This window comes from Natator depressus, chromosome 7, assembly GCF_965152275.1.
Source record: "Natator depressus isolate rNatDep1 chromosome 7, rNatDep2.hap1, whole genome shotgun sequence".
NCBI lineage: Eukaryota > Metazoa > Chordata > Testudines > Cheloniidae > Natator > Natator depressus.
This window is the reverse complement of record NC_134240.1, coordinates 87,491,854-87,515,125: the sequence shown is the minus strand read 5'-3', so window position 1 is coordinate 87,515,125 and position 23,272 is coordinate 87,491,854. Positions and strand designations below refer to the sequence as shown.

The following is a 23,272-nucleotide window of genomic DNA, read 5'->3' as shown; positions in this document are numbered from 1 at the left end:
CAGGATGGCCCTCTCAGAGGTGCTTTGGAATGTTAACATCAGAAGATAACACCGATTAAGGAGTAACCAGTCACAGACTGACACAGCAAAATCCATAGACTTCAATGGAGAAAAAAGACTATAAGAACAGGGTTGCTTTGCCATGGGACTTTGGGTTCGTCTTGCCACTACTCCAGGAGCATCGGATCATGACCGACAGAGCCTGGCTCCCCTCTGCCACCAATCTGGCTGGCCATTAGATTGATCCAGACTCTGGACTGGTAACTATAAACATCGACTGGCGGGACTGTGTGCATGGTGTGTGTGTGTGTGACTGAAAAGCATATGCTAACTGCTGTATTCTCAATAAATGTGGCGTTTTGCCTTCTCCCCTATAAAAGATCTTGTGTGCTTCCCAGCCCGAGTTCTGTGTTTACCTTCAGAGAACTGTTTTGGAAAATGGAGGGATACTGCCCTGGATCAAAGGACTTAATAAGCATGTCAGTTAAGGGAGGGAAACATTGGTCTCTGGACAAAACAGCATAAAGTTGCCACACTGATCAAGGGAAAATCAGAGAAGGAAATTGTTTTCAACTGATAGTTTCCTGTCTTCAAGGCAATTAAGTTAAGAGGAACCTACCTATCTGGGCTTTGGCTAAGTATTCAGAGGAGATACGTTATCCAACCAATTTCTTTTAATCTGAGTTTCTCTTTATTTTTAATAATCTCATTTTAAAGAAAAATAGTGGATTGTTGGGTTTTCACACAGATTGTCTCAAAAGACATCAAGGTCCTTCAGCCTCTCTGGTGACAATGGGAGCTTTTGGAACCTAACCCCACACTCAGTCTTAAATATAGGAACAAAGATGTCCTCTGTCAGTGAGGTGTACTGCAAAGAGCTGTTGCACAAAATGGGAGGAGACAAAGGACTGAGAAAGAGATAATTTCTGGGAGGGCAAACAACATATAACTGTGACTGTTCATGCAACATGAGAGCAGTGGCTCATAATTCATTTTCAATTCAAAAGTGCCAAATATAAGACACAATTCATATAGCTTTGGCTCAGAAAAAGCAATCTCAGTATCAAGCTTCTGGGCCAGATCTTCAGCCCCATTCCATTCCTTGGAGTTGCTCGAAAAGGATCTAGAAAGCTGTTCTAAGAGACAACTGGAAATTCCCTCGATGTAGGTGAATCACTGGATGGCATAAATTTGGCATAACCAGTTCTAATTAAGAAGTTTCCTCCTCCCCCACAATGTGTGTAGTAGAATAGCCAGCCAGAGCATGCTAAAGTGCAGTGATTCTTCCTGGGAGGCAAGTAAAAGCTTGATGGAGGCTGGTTCAGCCTCCAAACAGCTCAAAGAGGATGATTTGGAGCCATACTTACCTCCCTCCTCCCTCACCTGCACGGATTTCTAAATTCTCAATTATCCTGGAGCAGTCTTAGGTACCTGTGTACTGTCACTTTATTGTTTGAAAAAGCAAGTACTTCTTTTCAATATAGAAAGTCCTTTGATTATAGTCCCTCCAAAACAAGGAAAAGGTAAACTCTGCTAGAGTACATTTATTTATAATATGTGTTTTGTCAAAAACCCCATCAAACTGGAAATATATAATGCAAGAGAAAAGAATTACAGTTGTGCACACTTCTCCTTTCCCACTGCGAAATGTGACAGTTTAGAAGGGCATGATTAATGCTTCTAGTTTATGGAATAAAGAAACTCTGCAGAAAGACATGTAGATGTTGGCAAAATGTATGGTAAAAGGCAGTTGTCATTCGGACACAACGATACACACCTAAAAGTGAGAGATCATGATATGTCAGATACATATTTTTTCCCTTTAAATACATTATAATGGAATGGAGTGATTAAACAGAATTTTTAAAACATGTTTAAAAGTCTGAGTGGCTGTCTTTGCATAACAGTCTCTCAGAATACCCCAAAAGGCCCATATGAAAAGATTATACTAACTCCATAAAATTTCCCTGACTTTTGATGGGAAGATCCACCCATACTATTAATCTGGTATCTGCATCATACTCATCATTTTAGTAGCTGAGGACATTGGCATAGTATTGCTTTTTGAAGTGATAAGAACTTCTAAAATATGTTAGACTACATTCTGTATAAGACCAACCGACAGCTAAAAATAACTTAGGTAGTTGTCAACAGCTGACAAAACAGGAGCAATCAGACATATCAAACATAACGTTTAACGAGGATGAAACTTCCACTAGGCATTGTCTGCCAACTGTAACACCTCTGTCCATGAAGGTTTTATTTTTAAACCATCTGTTTGCATCCATGACCATTTTAAGATAGACACCAGAACAGCCTTAAGGCTACCTCCGCTGAATCAGCCACAGAGGACTGTTAAACTTGGGCACCACATGTACAGTAGTGATAGCTCAAGATAAGATAAAGAATGACATCTATTGTCAGGAGCTGTACAGTAAGCAGATCTTCAGCATGACTCGAGGGGTCATGTGAACTGAGTTGGAAAAAAAAACAATCCTAATGTCAAATGCTAGAAACTGTGAATACTGGAAGAAATTAGACTAATCCCTCAGTCTACCTTTGTACTCTATGGAATTCATAATGTCCTTGTAATCCATAGCATTAAATGCTATCATAAGGTGAAGCCATAAGTTCTGGCTCTGTTGTTAGCCTCTCCTTAGCAAAGTGACATACCAGTGTTTCCTCAGTAGAGGATCGATTAAGCACATATTGGGGAAGAGACAGACATACAAATACTTTGATTTTTAAAACTGGGACAGTTTAATTTGGAGATATATCACCCCTCTCTCCTTCATCTCCTTAATTCTCTCAATTTTTCTTTGGTCTTCCATCCTTACACAGCAATCTCTCTTTTTTATTCCCCTCTCTAGTTGTCCATATATGCCTCTTCTTTCTGTATCTCATCATCATCTTTTTCTGTCCCTGTCTAACAATAAGGGAGAATTCACAGGACTCCATAAGGAAGCTAATAATTGTTCTTATTTATTTGTACTGCAGTGGCCCGAGTCATGAATCAGGGTTCCACTATGCTAAACATTGTACAAACACATAATAAAAAGACCCTGCCCCAAAGAGATTACAATCTAAGTAAATAAAACTTCAAATCATCCATGATTCAACATCTCAATCTGCTGACTCCTCAGCCTCACATCTCTAAGCTTTCAAATTCACTGTCATCTGACACTATAATGACTTCTAATTTGAAATGTGCAATATCATGTGAAATATGTCATTGGACTCTTATAGTTATAGGAGTTACTGCAATTGAACTGAACCCAAGAGAAGAATTTTACATTAATTAACGTAATATTTTTACAATAACTCAATTTAACTCACTGTTTATAATGTTATCTTACTCCAAAGCAATATATCATTTTCTTTCCTCATTAGTTTATTGCTGGTTTTTGTTTGTTTGTTTGAAGATTATTAGGCCATCAATTTGTGCCACTCACTCTATGGGCAAATTTTAGTAATGTTTACATGTTTAGTTATGTTTACATTTTAATTTTTGTCTAATGATGTGATGTAAATTCACACTCTTGTTGTGTCTAGTTCAATCAACAACTAGATTACCACACAGTTGAGAACTCAGTATTTGACTTCTGAATTTTTCAAAATCCAGTATCATTTAATGGCAGAACAGTTCATCAATTTAGTGTTATCTAACTCCAGGATGGTTCATTCTTCCTGTGCCATTCTGGCTTCAGAGTGGCTCATCAATTCACTGTCACCAAACTCCAAAATGGTTCATCAATTTCGTGGTATCTAACAAGGGAACTTACATCAATTCAGCATCATCTAAAATCTGAATGGTACATTAATTCCATGTCACAGAATGGTTCATTCAAAGTCACCTATCTCCACAGTGGTTCATCATTTCAGTGTCATCTAGTTCCACAGTGGTTCATCAATTCAATGCCCTGGAACTCTAGAGTAGCATATAATCTAATTAAAACTCATCAAGAAAGAACACGATGACCAGAAAATAGAAAGATATACAACAGGTAAGTATAGAAATCAAATTTAGACGTCAAGGACTCTCCATTACAGGGAAGTATGTAACTTATTGGTGCATGATTACCTTGATATTTTTAGCATGTACTGAAAGTATCTATCCACTACATTATTTATCTATCCAGCACTTTCCACTACAGTTACCTATCCATCAAGAATGGAATGCAACAACTATATCATATGGTATGTATTATAAATTTTTTACACACATTTTCTTTCTCTCTCTCTCTCTCTCTCTCTCTCTAACACGTGCACGCACACGTACATACTTGTAGTGGTCTTTATTTTAAAAAGAACCTATTGTCCCACACATTTATTATCTGTGACCTTTCTACAAAGGATTTTGGGTGGTGGCGTCCCTACCCTCTTCTTTATTTGTTTTTATGGCTAGGCTATTCAAAATATTGGAAAATATACCACAGAGAACAATATTGCATTTGTCAGAGGACGGACTACATAATCTAATTGGCATTTTCATTTACCATTTCTAAAATTCTGTGACATTATACAATGCTTTCTCTATAGAATACCATGGTAAATAGTGCACAAGAGGGTCAGTTACTGAATTTTTACTGTGTATGCTACATGAGGGTGCATATTATACCTAATTAAATGACATGTTGCCTATGTGTTACCTTTGCAAAAAAGGACAGACTCTTGTGAAAAATAACTATGCAAGTGAAGATTTCTCTATCAAAAATGAGGACTGATTCTTAAACTGGAGCAGATGTCGAAGTAAATATAACATAGGTAGAAGAGCTAGTGCTCCAGGGACACACAGTGTCCCCTGGGGAAAAACTCACCTGTAAATTACAAAGGAAACAGAAGAAAGGAAGACAATGATCATAAAAATCCTTCAGCAAATGACAACATGGACTTAGGTATGTGTACATTACAGATCATTCTTAATGGAACCAAGGGGACCTCAAGTGTAGAGACTGGTAAAGTTGAGAATGGTTTTGAGTCAGTGTGATAGGGTTTTGGGACGTTGCAAAAAGTAAAACCACAGCTAGAGTAACATTACTGCTGCATCATTTGCTAGCTGCAGAGATGGACTGTGAGAAACTATATAAAGCTCTCTGTTAATATGACTTCATGCAATCCAACCTCATGATATCACTTGTACAGAATGGAGTTTGGGGAAAAACACAAATGCAATACATAGATGTGCAGGAACAATGTCAGCTCAGTAAGTTAGTTAACCCACAAATTAGCCAATATTTTAAACAAAGATTACAAAGAAACTATGGCCTAAAGAATATACTGCAATTGTTATCCTGTGAGTACTACAAAGGAAATGGGTGAGCAGCGAAAAAGGAATTCCGGAAAAGAAAACAAACATGAGAGGTGAAAATCCTGGCTCCAGTTAAGTCAGTGAGAGTTTCCAAAAGCCAGAATTGTAACCCAAGAAGGAATGTGTTCCTAGAGTGGTGAAAAATAATTACTGCTTGAAATTCAGCCGTGTATATTTTAGCTAAGATGAAGGGGGAAAATACTCTTGAAAAAATGTTGTGTATGGTTTAGATATACCAATACAATTTGGAACATATGTCAAACATGGTGACAATGGATTAGATACTGGGGTTTGATCTTTTCCAATCGATCAGTGGTGCAGGTACAAACATAACTTTAAGACCCAGGAAGAAAGGTAGTTTTGGGCATTAACTCAGTATTTTTGTATAATGTGTTGAGTGCACAAGGTAGGGACTCTGCCCATTCATAATCACCTCTGGGGGAAGCTTCTTATTCCTTCTATCTACTTTTATGGCCCTGATCATTGTAGTATCTGAGCACTTCACAATCATTAGTGGATTTTCTCCTCCCAACACCCTGTAAGTTAAGGAAGTATTATCCTCATTTTATAGATGGGGACCTGAGGCACAAGATTAAGTAATTTAAGTGACATTAGACCATCCTTTCTATATAAGATTGTTACAAGATTTTTAAAAAATATGTATTTATTTTGCTTAGTTGTAATGGAATTAGTTTCTATTAGATTTATTACTTGTGCCCTAAGTTAATGTATCATTGCATGGCCATGCTAATATTCAAAGCTAATGGCACCTAAAATTTCCCATATATATCTCAGGTTTAACAGTTTAAATAGACTGTGTGATACTTTCACTGTTGCGTAATATTTTATTGAGATTCAGTACAATATTATATGATGAAATGATTCATCACAGATTGATTAAGCACAATGGATTCAATTTGCTTCAATATTTCTCCCTTCTGGGGTTTCTTTTTTTCAATAATCAGAAGTAGAAAAAAAATCATGCCCTATTCTAGCTGTGTTAATCATTTCCCAGATGGATGGACACTGTAGTGTTTAATTACTTTTCACTGTATGCCAGCCCTGTTTTGTCTGCATGACCCTTTGGAAATGCCATGCTACAAACTGAAGCTTAGTTCAGCAGCCTTAAAAAAGTTATTACCCTATTTAGTACACTTCTGCAAACTTCACTTTGAGTTTAACTTTCACTCTGTTTTTTTGATAAGAGGCTGCGATATCTGCACTGCCCTACTACGTCTTGAAGAACAGAGCTTTTTTAGGTCAGAACCAAAGATCATGGAAGTGCAGACCAGTTCACCAAGAGGGTCAGTTAAACATCACATTTTCAATGTGCATACTATTCTCCTATATTATCCACAGCCAAAGAACAATCATGTTAGCAGGAGAAATAACATTATTAAATACATTAAACTATAAAGGCTTGGAAAAAATCACACAGTTCCTTAATATAATGGGGGGGGGGGAGGGAAGAGAAAATTCAAGTTACTTTAAGGAATTCAGAGCTTTTCAGGCTCATTTTAAAATTTTACAATTCCCAGGAAAAGTCACCAGTACAATGTTGATTGAGTCTGAAAGACTTTGGGTTTAGAAAACTTATTGCAATGCAGAAACTATTTGGTGGCAAAAATATTCCTGGGTTTTCCTGTTGAGTCTGAGATAAGTTTGATAAGGGGAGCGCCTTCAATATAAACAGAAATTGTTACACGTAATTATCAAATTGTCTCTGTACTTCGTTTGGAAATCTACAGCAGTGTTTCTGAATATTTGGTAGAACAATTTAAAGCAGAGGTGCAACAAGGAGGGAGAACCCAACCCCCCATAGCCAGAGACAGCAGAGGCTGAAGCAGTAGCTAGAAGCCCAGCAGTGTGCTGGCGACAGGCATGGCCCAGTCCCTGAGGTCCTGAGTCTGGCTGCAGCTGCTGAGGGGCCCACCAGTCCCCACACCATCCAAGTAACCAAGGCCTGAGATGTTCAGCACCAGGAATCATGGCCCTGGGGCTTCCCTTCCCCAGTGGCATAGGGAGCCAACCTTGCCCCCAACTCAGCCTCCCCCAAGGGAAAGGAAGCCCCATTGGAGTTGGGTGGCTCAGGTCCTGGTAGCCACCTGCCTCCTTCTTTAGCTCCACCAGGCAAGAGGCAATCACTTGGGCTCATTACCACTCCTAATGGCATGTATTTTCTTCTACTGTCAATATAATTTGATATTATTTAAAATGTATATACAAAATTGTTAACAAATCTGTACTTATAGGATGATTATTTAAGGAAGACGAGGCTTCCATGATAATCAATATGTGCTTCACTTTCAAATTCTTCCCCTCAGGCTTTCCTAGTGGCTATACACTGGAATCTCTTGATATGAAAATGACTTGAAATACACAAACTTTGGAATGGGGGAAAAGATCTATTTCATAGGCTTCAAATAAATCTTCTATTCTTGTTTCTCCCTCAGAAAGGCTCCTCACTGCAACAATCCTACATTCAGGGACTGACCAGGCTTCTTCCAGAATCAGTCACTACTGCTCGCAGCATAAGCCAGAGAGGGTGCTGGAGATTGATGCAACATGTATTAGTGCTCAGAAGTGAAGGACTGAGCCTGGGTGACCACTATTTACTAAAAAAAAGGAGTACTTGTGGCATCTTAGAGACTAACAAATTTATTTGAGCATAAGTTTTCGTGAGCTACAGCAACAAGTACTCCTTTTCTTTTTGCGGATACAGACTAACACGGCTGCTACTCTGAAACACTATTTACTAGTTATTTTTGTTGAATTCTTTGTATCTTCCATTTTAGTATCCATAAAGCTAATCTTCTGGTACACACTGTATCAATTAATATTTGTAAAGGCTTTCCTAGTAGCTATACACTGTAATTTTCATACGTTATATGACACTGCTAAATGTAGAATCATTCATTTCTGTAGATCTAACTAGCAACAGCCCTAGCATAGAATGCATTTTGATTCAAACGTGTATTACATAAATTCCAAGTTGATCTGAGTGCAATAAAATCAGGTTAAAGGTGTTTTACACAGTAGGGATTTCTTATGCTAAATTATTACATACACGTTGGAATACAACTCAGTTTAAATATAAAACAGTTTTACCTCTTTTTATAGGATTCTTTGAACTCTATGCTGAACCTATGCCCTTTTCCACCCACTTCCATGTTTTGGTGGGGTTTTTATTGTCGGGTGGGGGGCGGAAATAATCAAGCATTTTTAAAAAAAAGCAACAGAATTATAACCTGCAGTGAGTGGTACCAAAAGCCTCAGACCCGAGTGTCATAAGTTACTTACTGATTGTTTTCAGAGTGGTAGCCGTGTTAGTCTGTATCAGCAAAAAGAACTAGGAGTACTTGTGGCACCTTAGAGAGTAACAAATTTATTTGGGCATCGACTTTCATGGGCTAAAACCCACTTCATCAGATGCATGGAGTGGAAAATACAGTAGGAAGGTTGCCAACTCTGTCTACATATCTATTCAAGGGACACCATCATAGGACCTAATCACATCAGCCACACCATCAGGGGCTTGTTCACTTGCACATCTACCAATGTGATATTTGCCATCATGTGCCAGCAATGCCCCTCTGCCATGTACATTGGTCAAACTGGACAGTCTCTATGCAAAAGAATGAATGGACACAAATCAGATGTTAAGAATTATAACATTCAAAACCCAGATGGAGAACACTTCAACCTCCCTGGACACTCAACTACAGACCTAAAAGTGGCAATTCTTCAACAAAAAGACTTCAAAAACAGACTCCAATGAGAAACTGCAGAACTGGAATTAATTTGCAAACTGGACACCATCAAATTAGGCCTGAATAAAGACCGGGAGTGGATGGGTCATTACACAAACTAAAAACTGTTTCCCCATGCTAATTTTCCCCCTACTGGTACTCACACCTTCTTGTCAACTGTTTGAAATGGGACATCCTGATTACCACTATAAAAGTGATTTTTCCTCTGGTGATAATAGCCCATTGTAATCGATTTGTCTCATTAGAGTTGCTAAGGCAACCCCCATCTTTTCATGTTCTCTGAATATATGTATTCAGAGAGCATGAAAAGATGGGGGTTGCCTTATATAGTATATAGATATATATACTATATCTATCTTCCTACTGTATTTTCCACTCCATGAATCTGATGAAGTGGGTTTTAGCCCACGAAAGCTTATGCCCAAATAAATTTGTTAGTCTCTAAGGTGCCACAAGTACTTCTCGTTCTTTTTACTGATTGTGGTATTTTAGGGGCCCTCATGCAACATCACAGCAACTTTCTTGCATAAGATACGGGTAACTATACATGAGTGTTATTTGCAACAATGTTAATTGTAAATAGAAACATGCTTGGTCTGATTAACCTTGGGCACAGTTTCTGGCAGAAGAGCTGTAATATCTTTTATTAGACCATCTTCTGTTGGTGGGAGGTAGAAGCTTTCAAGCTTGCACAGAGCTCTTTTCCAAGTCTGGGAAACTAGCTCAAAGTGTCACTGCGAAACACAAGATTTGAACAGATTGTTTAGCTTAAGTTGCTAACACCTATTTCAATGGACCATTCAAGGTCAAGTGACCCATTGACACCCTTCCAGTCACAGGGAGAAAAGAAAGGACAACAGGGAAGCATCTTGGGAGGGGGTTGTTAGTGGATTACAGGTTGTTTTAACAAGCCGTAAAACCAGTGTCTCTATTCAATCCATGATTTTTAGTGTCTAGCAAAGTTATGAATTTAATCTCCCAGGCTCATCTTTTGAAGATGTTGTGCTGGTTTCCTTTGAGGATGAAGACTGATTGGTCAGACATAGAGTAATTGCTTTGTGAAAAGTGTTCACCCACAGATGATGTCGTGTTTTTATCTTTTATTAGAGTGTAGTGATTATCTGGTTTCACCCACATAGTTGCTAGTGGGGCATTTAGTACACTGGATGAGGTACACCACATGTTGTGATAGGCATGTGTAGGCCCATGGATCTTGAAAGGTGTATTGTGGGGGGTGGTGATCACTGTAGCAGAGGAGACATGTCTGCTGGTTTTGCATCTGTTGTTCTGGCAGGGTCTGGTGCTGCTTTGAGTTGGTGCGTCGTGATCTGTGGAGAGCTTGCTTCTGATGATGAGCTTTGAGTTAGCTTCCCAGAACTGAAGACGAGCTCTGTATAAGCTCGAAAGCTTGTCTCTCTCACCAACAGAAATCGGTCCAATAAAAGATATTACCTCACCCACCTTGTCTCATCAATTTATTCTTATTTACAAGGTTATTACCCAATGGTATATCCTTTGTTATTTTCACAAGGCCTTTTAAAATGGTGATCCCTTACGGTCTGGCCCATGATTACAGCACTTTAGATAGGCAAAGATTTATATATTCTTCTACATTGAAATGTGTTTGATGTGTAATTTCAATTTTATAATATGAATACAAAGTTGAACAAATTAACATGTGTTTACTTAAAACACAAAACAATGTACAATCATTTCAGTAAGTTTGATCACATCTTGAGGATAACCTATAACACTTGCCAACTTTTTTTTTTTTTTTTTTTTAAGGCCAGCACTTTTGTGTAGAAAATACTACCTGTCATGATTTTTCAGATCAAGTGTCAATTTTGATCCTAAAAAGATGGAAGGCTAGATTTCCCCTCTGCATTATGGCTAGTGTGAACTGAATCACTGGCTTACCTAGCTATAGGAAGATCTTCCTAGTGTAGAAGCATGATAGTGCCTCCTATGTCACCATCCTTCCTGTGGTTTGGGCAGGGGGCGTGGCTGGGGAAAAGGAAGGTGCCCCATACCTCAGTGATTCCCACCTACCATAACAGACCTTGGTGTTCTAAACTGTGCTAAGGGCTAGCCAGGTGCAGAGCAGTCACAGGATCAAGGGATCACAATGGATTTTTAAGGCCAGCTCTAAGCCAAGAGGAAAGTCCAGAAATAAAAATCACAGAATAACTGTTATATTGGTATAACATAACCACATCCACAGCGGACCATGCCCTGGAGCCAAGGTTCACTTCAGACATGACAGCAGAACATATTACACAGTGAAACTTGCCTATTATGAGTAACTAGGGAACTGAAATAAATCAGTTCCTTCCGGTAAGTAGTCTTCTAACAAAGCAGTAGCAGGACTGCTCTCAGTGAGCTGATTCCCTGTAGCCCCATGCCTTGCATAGCTATTTACTTCAGCGCAAAATGGATGTAAACTGCTTTCATTTTGATTTAGTAGCATTGTACCTCAACTTTGCATTCACTTTGTGTCAATTTAAATGACTATGCAAGGTGTCAGGCAATGGAGAATCAGGCCCAATATCTTTGAGGACACTTCAAATATACTTTGGATGATCTCTTAAGACAGGAAGCTGTCTAGTACTGGCATAGTTTGCACATTTTTCATTGTACATATGAATGTGTGTGTGTGCAAGGGCATAAATATCTGTGCCACATTAAACTACAAGTATTACTTGGTATGTTTGCCCCTTTAAATCATCACTTTGACATGTTCAGAAAGTAGCATGAAAAGAAAAGAGAACATCCCAAATATTTGCAAAGGTTTTTCTCAGCCATAAAGAAAAACAGAGCCTGTACATAGCACACATTCCCTGCCTCCTCATAATAGTGGAAAGTCCAGCAAACTATTCTATTGTTTTTGCCCGTTAAGTTTAGTTAATTGTGGTGAAGTAAGAAGAATGTGACAAGTTAAACTATCATAAGCTTTAATCATTTAAATTTACCAGTTAACACAACTTCTCTTATGTAATGTTATTATTATGAGCATTTAGAAGTTCCTACCAAAGTTCTTATTTTTCAGAACTATATTTCTTAAAACCCTACCAAAATAAAGAGCATACTGTAAAGGTGTTCTCAATCGGTGGACAGAATAGGTGCTATTAAAAAAAAAAAAAAGGGACCATGAAATTTGCTAACTGATTATTGGATGTTGCTTACCAGTTATATTTAGCATTTCCAGTAGGAGACATATCGCTTTGGATAGATTATGATTCATATTTTTGGAGTAAAAATAATATTATTGGTGTTAATTTTTTTTACCTGATTGATATTTGTCAAGGTTCCTCCCCCACTCTGAACTCTAGGGTACAGATGTGGGGACCTGCATGAAAAACCTCCTAAGCTTATCTTTACCAGCTTAGGTCAAAACTTCCCCAAGGTACAAAATATTCCACCCTTTTGTCCTTGGATTGGCCGCTACCACCACCAAACAAATACTGGTTACTGGGGAAGAGCTGTTTGGACACGTCTTTCCCCCCAAAATACTTCCCAAAAACCTTGCACCCCACTTCCTGGACAAGGTTTGGTAAAAAGCCTCACCAATTTGCCTAGGTGACTACAGACCCAGACCCTTGGATCTTAAGAACAATGAATAATCCTCCCAACACTTGCACCCCCCCTTTTCCAGGGAAATGTTGGATAAAAAGCCTCACCAATTTGCATAGGTGACCACAGACCCAAACCCTTGGATCTGAGAACAATGAAAAAGCATTCAGTTTTCTTACAAAAAGACTTTTAATAGAAATAGAAGTAAATAGAAATAAAAAAAAAATCCCCCCTGTAAAGTCAGGATGGTAGATACCTTACAGGGTAATTAGATTCAAAACATAGAGAACCCCTCTAGGCAAAAACCTTAAGTTACAAAAAAGATACACAGACAGAAATAGTTATTCTATTCAGCACAATTCTTTTCTCAGCCATTTAAAGAAATCATAATCTAACACATACCTAGCTAGATTACTTACTAAAAGTTCTAAGGCTTCATTCCTGGTCTATCTCCGGCAAAGACAGAATATAGACAGACACACATACCCTTTGTTTCTCTCCCTCCTCCCAGCTTTTGAAAGTATCTTGTCTCCTCATTGGTCATTTTGGTCAGGTGCCAGAGAGGTTACCTTTAGGTTCTTAACCCTTTACAGGTGAGAGGAGATTTCCTCTGGCCAGGAGGGATTTTAAAGGGGTTTACCCTTCCCTTTATATTTATGACAATATTAAAAAATTGGCTCCACTTTGAAGTTTCACCTAGAGATAAGTTTACAAGTTGCATCAGAGAACTTTAGAACCCACCAATCTCCTCTGCAAACAAGTATCAGCCCTGCAGAAATGGTGAGTTGTGTGTATTTGGGTTGTATATTTTATCTGAAAAAAATATTCTTAAACTTTGCTTCAGAGAGGTTTTGATGGGTTTTATGTTTCAATTAAAAGGAGAAACTGAATTAATATTCAGTATAATTACAACTCTCAGAGGCCTGTTTTCCTGTGGATAATGAAAGTTACAAATGTATACCATGGATATAATTAGTAATTAGGCATTATTATCTCTTCCATGGATCCCATTCCTAGGAAAAGACACTACTAGGGAGGCTTTAATACATATTTTATGATTTACTTGGTATCACTATCTACATACACCGTGAAAATAAAGCAACACAAAATTATTATATAACTGGTTAGAGTGAATGGTTATCAATACCCTGCAAGATGAAGTTACACAGTAACATTATTTATTCTCAAAACGTATTTTTATTAAATTAAATATGTTTATATTTTTGAAAATACATGAAATACAACTTACTTTTGGAAGGGACACGTAGATTGGATCGAACCACTTGTAGTGAGTCTGCTTGTACCCGAAGTTCATAGCTTTTCACACTTTCATAGTCAAGAGGCTTTTTAATGAAGATAACACCCGTTCTGTTATTAATGTCAAACACATCTGGAATCCAGCAAAAAACAAACAAACAAGTAACTTTCTAAAACCTGTAGATACTAATAGGATGTTTCCTCAAAATCTTTAAGATTACGTATTTCCATTCTTGTAAAGACATTATTCATTCCTGTCTCCTACGACATGGGGTTGAGGGATCGAAGTCTTCACCACCCTAAGGCCTCCATAGTCCATCTCCCCAGCTGCATTTGTTATTGTTCTCATGAAAAGGGCAAACTGCTGATGTGGGTACTGGAATCTGGTTCTGGAACAATAAACTTCAGGGCAAGCTGAAAAAACTATCTGGATATATAAACTATTCCCACAGCTGGGAGAAGGTTAACGCCAGTCTACAGTATATTAAAACAAATCAGACTTCTCTGTAAGTAGCTCAGTATCGGTACCACCAATTCAACCTACAACTCTGTTGATAGCCATGACTTGCAGACTTGACATTCATAGTTGTCACTCTAGAAGGCCCAGGGCACAGAATGGAAATAGAAAAGGTCTTAACATGTGCATTTAAGTTGGCATGTAATTTTTGTTTGTAGATCATTGGCAAGTCAGAAGAAGAGAAGTGGATTCAGCTATGGCAAGGGAATAGTCCACAAGTGACAGATTAGCTGCTGGGCCAGCGGGGCCTGTCCCCAGGGGCCATGGCCAACTGGGGGGGCCTCGGAAAAATGGGTGCCCATGCAGCACTCCTGCTGAGGAGCAGGGTCAGGTCACGGGGGCTTGCTGCACTCCGCCTGCCTGGAGCTCCTGCTGGCGAGTGGGCAAAGCCCCCATGAGCTGACCCTGCTTCCTGGCAGGAGTGCCAGGCGAGGTGAGCCGGGGGGGAGGAATGCAAGCTTCCACGCCCCAATTCCATTTCCTCGGCAGGAGCGCGGGGAGAGGGAGTGCAGGCAGAAGTGGTGGGGAGGGACCCTCACTTGCTCTGGCCCAGGGCCCGACAAACCCCAAATCCGCCTATGTTCACAACAAGAAGTGAAACAGTCATCTGGCTAATCTGAAAGAAACTGGAACTTACTCAAGTTATGGCAAATCTTTTTGCAAGCTTCTCTACTGCAACCAAGTAACACAAGTCTAATATTTCATTACATGAAAATATATCCTAGTTGAGTTGACCAAGTTTGTTCCTTTTTCAGCAGTGGGGTGCTGGATGATATGGAATGCTGGGTGATAAGGCAGGGATATGTTATCCCTGACAGAGAGGTTTTATCAGTGTGCAAGAAGAGGGCTGAACTTCCCCAGGGGCATATAAATCTCCCATCATCACTTCCATTCCAACCGTGATCATGACACGACTACAATACTACACTATATATACACTTTCATCCCAGCCATGAGATAGGTCAGAAGCAATTCTATTTGAACACTGTGCAGTTGGGGTTCTGAACCATTTTATTGGCAGAGCTGGCCAGAAGATAGTTCTGAGGACCAGCTGCTCTATGTGGCAGACCTCAAGATTACCTGTCAGAAAATCCACTGTATGTGAATACTTGAGGGTCACTAACATTAAATCCCATTCAATGTCTTACATCTGCTCCCAGGAGAGGAAGCACAGTATGAAGCCACAGCCAGGTCACCTGTGGCAGAATGACCAACAGTGAGACATACTGGCAGGATGAATAGGGGTGCCAGAGAGCAGTTTAGAGAGACAAGGTAATATAAAAATATTACCCCACCCATCTTGTCTCTCTAATATCCAGTGATGGCCACAACTACACTGCATACAGCAGGAACCAGTTTGGTAGACTAGCCGTTTTCATGGACAACCAAAAGACAGTAGAATTGCAACTGGATTTTGTGTGAATTTAGGATCATCAATGAACTTACACTATTCCTTCCTGTACCTTCTGTTCAGCCACAAGCCCATTCACCTAGGGGGATGATGCCTTGAAAATACTGCACGGAGATTCTTCAAGTGAGATTTCTTCATGAAGGGGATTATTATGTGGCTCTATATTTTTCAAGTGTTCATGATACAATATATGATAATCAATACAAATCACATTGCAGGGGTAGTGAGCATCCCAATTATACAAAGGATAGATTTAGGCTGATTCCATTTAAAGCATACTCAAAAGCACATTATATATATTTTTATGACACAACTGAAGAATCTAATATCAATTGACATGTATATAACACAATGGAGAACCAAACAAACAACTTCCGACATTTTAGCTAGAGTACTTACTCTTACTGAGCTATAGAAAATCTCTCTTACATTTTAAGGAGCAAACTCTGCTTCCTTTTCCTCAGCCCTAAAGGGCATCAAATTCAGTTCTGCTGCATAGGCAGGGTGCAGCAGGTTTATGAAAGCAGGGTAATGGCAGCAGGAGCTGCTACTTGGGCTTGGCTTGGGTGAGGCAGGATTTAGCACTGGCTGTTTTATTTATATATACACACCACTTCCTGAAATTGTTTACATTTAATGAATGTACCATACAGCATAATCTGCAACTTTATTGAGATACTCTTACTTACCATCTTCATTTCCTGAAACAATTGAATATACAATAGTCTGATTCAAGGCAGCAGCAGTTACGACAGCAATCAGAGTTCCTTTGGGTGCACCTTCACTCACTGGCGGGGGTCTGCAGAATCGGATTGACACATTTATTCTCTATATTAGCATTTCTCCCCAACTATTAGGTTGCCACAGCAGGATGACAATTGAGGACCTGATTAACATGGCAGAGTGTAATCCTTGCAGCAGTATTGACTGTCTACTGGAAATTAAGATAGTTAACATATGACATATGACAATGTGAGGATATAACACATCCTCAAGGTATAAGAAAGAGAAAAATAGGGGATAAAGATAGCAGGAGCTAAGAATACTCACCACCTGGAAGAAATCAACCAATAGTTATCACCAAAAAAGGCACTTTTTAGAGAGATGCTCTGCTAAATGAAAATGACACCTGCTAGAAATGCATGTGGGGAAAGGTTCCTACATTAGTAATTTTATAAAAAACAAGATGCTTTTCAGGAAATCCACTGCTTCCTGCATTTAGACCTCAATTCAGCAAAGCATTTAAGCATGCACATAAGCTCATGAGTAATCCTAGTGAAGTCAGTGGAAAAGGTCACACAATTAAAGTTATACATGTGAAAACTATCTCCTCTTCCACATCCACAAATTCATAGATTCCAAGGCAAGAAAGGACCATTGTGATCACATAATCTGACCTCCTATATAACACAGGCCATAGAACGTCCTCAAAATAATTACTAGAGCAATTCTTTTAGAAAAATATCCTATCTTGATTTAAAAATTGTCAATGATGGAGAGACCACAACATCCCTTAGTAAGTTATCCCAATGGTTAATTACCCTCACAGTTAAAATTTTAGACTTTATTTCCAGTCTGAATTTGTCTAGTTTCAACTTCCAGACATTGGATTGTGTTATACCTTTCTCTGCTAGATAGAAGAGCTCATAACTACATATATGTTCCTTACATAGATACTTATATAGTATGATCAAGTAACCACTTAACCTTCTCTTTGTTAGATTAAATGAGATAAATCTATTTAGTTTATCACTATAAGGCATGATGTCTAATCCTTTAATCATTCTTGTGGCTCTTATCTGAACCCTCTCCAATTTATCAACATCCTTCTTGAACCGAGGGCACCAGATCTGGACATAGTATTCCATAGCAGTCAGACCACTGTCAAATACAGAGCTAAAATAACCTCTCTACTCCTACTCAAGATTCCCATGTTTACGCATCCCAGTATCAAATTACCTCTTTTGGCCACAACGTCACATTTGAGCCTATATTTAGCTGACTATTCACCTCTGCCCCCCAAAATCTTTCTCAGAGTCTCTGCTTCCCAGGATAGAGTCCACCATCCTATAAATATGCCCTACATTCATTGTTCATAGGCATATACATTTATATTTAGCCATATTAAAACACATATTGTTTGCTTGCACCCAGTTTACTAGGTGATCTTGATCACTCTGAATAAATGATCTGTGCTCTTCATTATCTACTACACCCCTAATTTGTTTGTCATGTGCAAACTTTATTGGTGATCATTTTATGTTTTCTTTCCAGTCACTGACAAAAATGTTAAATAGCATAGGGGAAGAATCGATCCCTGTGGGAACCCATTGGAAATACCCCCAATTCATGATGATTCCCTGTTTACGGTTACATTTTGAGACCTATCAGTTAGCCGGCTGAGAATAAAGGAGAAGCTTACACTTTGAACATCTCTCTGGGCATTCATCTGTATGTAAGTTTAATTATTCTTTTGTTTTGTAAATGATATTCCACCAACAGGCACCTGTCCTTGTTTTTGTAGCCTTGAAACACTTAGTATCTTATATCTAGACAGCTCATTTTACTATATGTAATTATATCTCATATCTAAACTGCTCATTTTACTATATGTAATTAACTAGCTGCCTCCTGATACACAGTAAATAAAATTCCATGCTCAGACACCTCCCTGTCCAAATTTTAGGACATTTAGTACATTATCTCTATAAAAAGAGTGTCATGAGTGACACTTTTACGAAAAACAACATGACTATGTAATCTACAGCAGAACCCTCCTCACCCAATCACAAGAATTACAGGAACATTTTGAGAACAACTGATAAGTGCTACAGAGCTTCCTTCCCCAGTAAAAGTAAAGGAGGAAGTAGTGCGGAGCTATCCTTCACTTTTAACTATGGAATCAATGCTAATGTAATTTAAACAGCTTCCTTTCAATAAATTTAGTGAGATATTGGAAGTAAACTCAACAGCAATGTTCAGCAAAAGACGAGGTAATATTCACTCTGAATATGAGCAAATAAAGTGTCAGTGTCACAAGCCCAGGTCTCGGGACATGTGCCTCAATTTCCCCTTTTGGCTATATAAATTAGTCCTGGGTCAGACTTTACCTTCCATAACTCCTTTTTCATTATTTTTTTGTTACCAACAGACTTTATTCATTAATAACCAATACAGATATAGTCCCAGGCTTCAGCTTCCTCCTCACCAGAGCTGTATTCTTCTTCTAGCGTCCTCTCATCAGTAAATCACCAGCAGCCCCTCCTGCCTCACAGATTTAGCTGCTCCACCCCATCCACACTAGGTTTCAGTCTTCTGTTCTGCTACCAGTGTTGGATCATATTAAAGAAGTTCTGTATTAAAATCACAAATGAGTTTGATTCCCCATAGTTTAAATTCCAGGGTATTACTAATTAAGAGGTCTCTTGGTTTTTGGTACTGTTTCTCTCCCTCTGTATGTGAAACTTGCAAGCTGCTAATTGCGTTAGTACATTCTAAGACAGAGTCTGTTCTCAAAGCAATTCACAGAGAGAGACTCAAAGCAATACTCTAACAACAGACACAGCACCCAGAGACTCCCCGCCCTTTTGTTGTATTAACAACTGTGATTAAAATAGAGATAGAGGATGGATGTGGATGGATGCTTGGTGTGGATAAGAACTGAATGATCAGGGAGGTGCCAGCCTAAGAATCCAGTGTCCATCGGCTGAAGAAGGCGTCAAGTGGAAATAACCAGAGGACCCCGGAGGGCAGACTGGAATCCACCCAACAGCCTCAAGAATGGGAGAACCAAAGAACAAGATAACATCTAGCAGCACGGAGCCGTCAGGAATGTGCTATCTGCTGATTGATTCAGCAACAGCATGATGAAGCAATTCCCATAGACTGGCATAGGAAGAAATTCCTATAAAAATAGACTCTAAAAAAGTGAGAACTTTGGGGTCTGATTCTGCAAACCAACTTCCAGGAGCATCAGATGAGCATCTGACAAGGCCCTGCTCCCTCCTCATGTCCAGGCCACCTGGCCAGTGGCTTGGCATGAGCAACTCTAAGGCTGGTAACTATGATAACAACCTTGCAGAACCTGTGTGTGTGTGTGTGTGTGTATATGAATGAATGTGTGAAGAAATATGAGATTGAATGGAATGTTATAGCTATAACTAACTGCTTACTATGATTCTTTCTGTATTCACAATAAATGTGGTATTTTGCCTTTTTCCCTTTAATAAGATCCTGCTGGTTTTTAATTTATTGGTACAACATTTTGGTGGAGAATTGCGAAAGGGGGAATATTGGTAAAAAACCTCAGTTATTGTAAATATTGGTGTGCACACCGCCAGCTCTAGTGAGCTAGGCATTTCTATTAGGTTAACCAGACCTGCTGGCCTCCGAGAAGGTAGCAGGGGACCTGCTGGCCTCCGAGAAGGTAGCAGGAAAAACAGATTAAACCAGACCTGCTGGCCTCCGAGAAGGTAGCAGGGGACCTGCTGGCCTCCGAGAAGGTAGCAGGAAAAACAGATTAAACCAGACCTGCTGGCCTCCGAGAAGGTAGCAGGGGACCTGCTGGCCTCCGAGAAGGTAGCAGGAAAAACAGATTAAACCAGACCTGCTGGCCTCCGAGAAGGTAGCAGGGGACCTGCTGGCCTCCGAGAAGGTAGCAGGGAAGAACAGATTAAACCAGACCTGCTGGCCTCCGAGAAGGTAGCAGGGGACCTGCTGGCCTCCGAGAAGGTAGCAGGGAAGAACAGGTTAACCGGACCGGCTGGCCTCCGAGAAGGTAGCAGGGAGAAATAGGTTAACCAGACCTGCTGGCCTCCGGGAAGGTAGCAGGGGACCTGCTGGCCTCCGGGAAGGTAGCAGGGGAAAAACGCATAGATTAAGCTATGATTTCAGAATCTAGGCTGTCACTTGCTAAGTAATACCAGCAGTGACAAAGAGATTGAAATATCCATGTTAAGATGTTTAAAAGAAAACAGGGTAAGCCAGTACCAGAGGGAGGAATGGAGTCAGAAGGAACTCCAACCTCACCTTTTGTTAAAGAAATTACACCTTTTAAACAAAACCTTCAAAAATTTGGGCACAGTCCTTGGACTAAACAAGCCCTAGCTGATCTCTGCACTATTTCGGACCTAGAGGATAGATTGGCTCAGTATATCCTCATATACAAACCTTCTAGTGCTGCCAAAAGAGATGCAGCAGCAATTTGGTTGTTGTGGGAGGCATGTAAGGATTCTTCCCTCCGCTTGTCTTCATGTAAAGAGGAAAAGGCACAAACGGAAAAGGGAGCAGACAATTGGAAGGTGCTGGCTACAAATACCCAAAGCCAGCTGAAAATAGTGAAAGAGGCACTCCAGGAATACAAAAAGAGTGAAAAAGTTAACTCTGCAGAGGCTGGAAGGAGGCAGGTAAAGGGGGAGAAGGTCCTATGTATGGCACCCCCAGGCATAATTACAAAGAGAAAGAGTAAAAAAAAAAAAAAGTTAACTCTGCAGAGGCTGGAGGGAATTAAGCAGCTAAACTTTGTGAAAATGTTAAAAAGAAAAAAAAAGTGTTAGAGAAAGAGCATTCTTGGTTTCTTTGCAGCCATTCTGAGGGAAAAATGGGCCCTTTTCCAAAGGAATGTCTGTAAATTAGCCAGGCAAAAGAAACTGATTAAAATCATTTGACTGGACAATTTAGTCAAATTTGCTAAAAGAACATAAGGGGGTTCTATTGGAACTTAACTGCCTCAAATGTATAAAGGGAATGTAAGATGTAAAAAAACAGAGCAACGTGGAAGGGATGTTAAAGAAAAGAAAATGTGTATGTATCTATCTGTGTGTGTGTAAATATGTAAAGTTCTAAGGACCATTTGGTTTTGTTTTTGTTTTAAATAATGCCACTAAAAATCCATTTGACTCTTTAATTCAAAGTTGCAAAACTGACAGACCTTTTTGCTAGACACAGGTAATTAGTGCTGTTTGGCTTTGGGATTTGGCATTCAACCCTTAAAAGGTAACTCAATGCTTTACAAAATTTAAAATGTTTTTAAGTTGTGGCTGCAGCTGGGCAGTCAAAATCAGGAGAATATAAAAAAAAAAAAAATTTTCTCGATTCTTTTTGTTTGTTTGTTTGTTTTTGTAACAAAATAACAGATGAGAGTTGTAGAAAAAAAAAATTAAAAAAACAGTGCCTCTCTGAAGCAACAGCAGGGGTGAGGTGCACAAAACAAAAAGAAGCAATGTGAGAAACACTGAGTCTTAAAATGGCTCTGAGTAATCAGACTGTCACTTTGATAAAGGTACATGAAACCTCTGCAAGCAAAAAAAAAGGAATAGTGACACCTTATGTAAAAATGGATCTGGATAATGTTATAGAAGTTAAACTATGGAAGGAATGTGCATTTGCCCCAGAACATGTGCAGGGTATATTGTAGAAGGGGCAAAAGAAATGCAAACATACCATGCTACTTAATTAAAATGCTATTAGGGCTCCAAAGGGAGCCACAATAGGTTGGGTTTTCTTTTTCAGATTGCTGTGTGTTTTGGAAGCAGAAGTTAAAAGTAATCAAAACTCTGGTGAAAGCTGATTGTGTCCCTTTTAAGATAGAGTCTCTGAGCTGCTGATGGCTTTAAATCCAAAAGCAGGAAGCTTCTGTGAAAATGCAAATTACCTAAATGATAAAGGAAGGAAAGAACTAGCAGCACAAAGGAGCTGCAGATAAAGGACACACCTGGTCAGCAAACAAATTGCCTAAATAAAAGGCATGGGATAACAAGATAATTTTAATAAATTTAATGATAATAAGTATCCCTGTAACAACGTATAGTGTGTATGATTTTTGGAAAAACCCTTTAAGGTCGTATGGTAATGATGCTTCTCAGTTATTACCTGTAAATAAAACTTAAAGCTTAACACAGCAGGAAAAACATTATAAACTTGGTCTGCTGTATAAGAAGGAAAACTCAGGGATTTAATGACTAAACAGTGGGATAATTTCCCCATAACCCTTAAAAGATAAAAGCCATTGAAACCTGGCCCACCTATAGAACAAAAACAGGAAAATGTGGGGGCAATTCCTCTGTTTTGCCTGCAATCAGCAAGGGTATTTGTAAAAGAAATATTTTAAGCAATAATCTGCCACCCCAAAAGGGGTAGAAACATGTTCTTTTTGTCTTTCAGAAAAATCAGGAAAAGCTGATGCCAGCTGAAAAGCAACCCAAAACCATGAATCTACTGTCACAATAGAAATTGTGTTTTGTGTTCTATGTTTTGTCTTGTGTTTTGTCTTGTTGCTAGCACTGTTGTGTGTTTAAAAAAAAAAAAAATACTGAAGACCTGCAGGAACTTAAAAATAAATTAAGCTTTCTGTCCCAGCTACAGGACAGCCTGATACAAAAACAAGTACATGCCAACGTAGACTTGGTCCAAATTGGTCTGGGTAACCTAAAAGCCCGATG

The 23,272-nt window shown here is 39.2% G+C and overlaps 1 protein-coding gene across 1 annotated transcript in view; it reads right to left on the bottom strand.

Moving 5' to 3' along the window:
- Nucleotides 1-23,272, bottom strand: part of PCDH15 (protocadherin related 15) — a 1,310,198-nt gene that overhangs the window by 106,987 nt on the left and 1,179,939 nt on the right. The window contains exons 26-27 of the mRNA XM_074958998.1: nt 16,523-16,632; nt 13,898-14,038 (exon numbers count right to left, since the gene is read on the bottom strand). Of these exons, the coding sequence (XP_074815099.1) occupies nt 13,898-14,038; nt 16,523-16,632 (251 nt within the window). The remainder of the gene's footprint in view (nt 1-13,897; nt 14,039-16,522; nt 16,633-23,272) is intronic.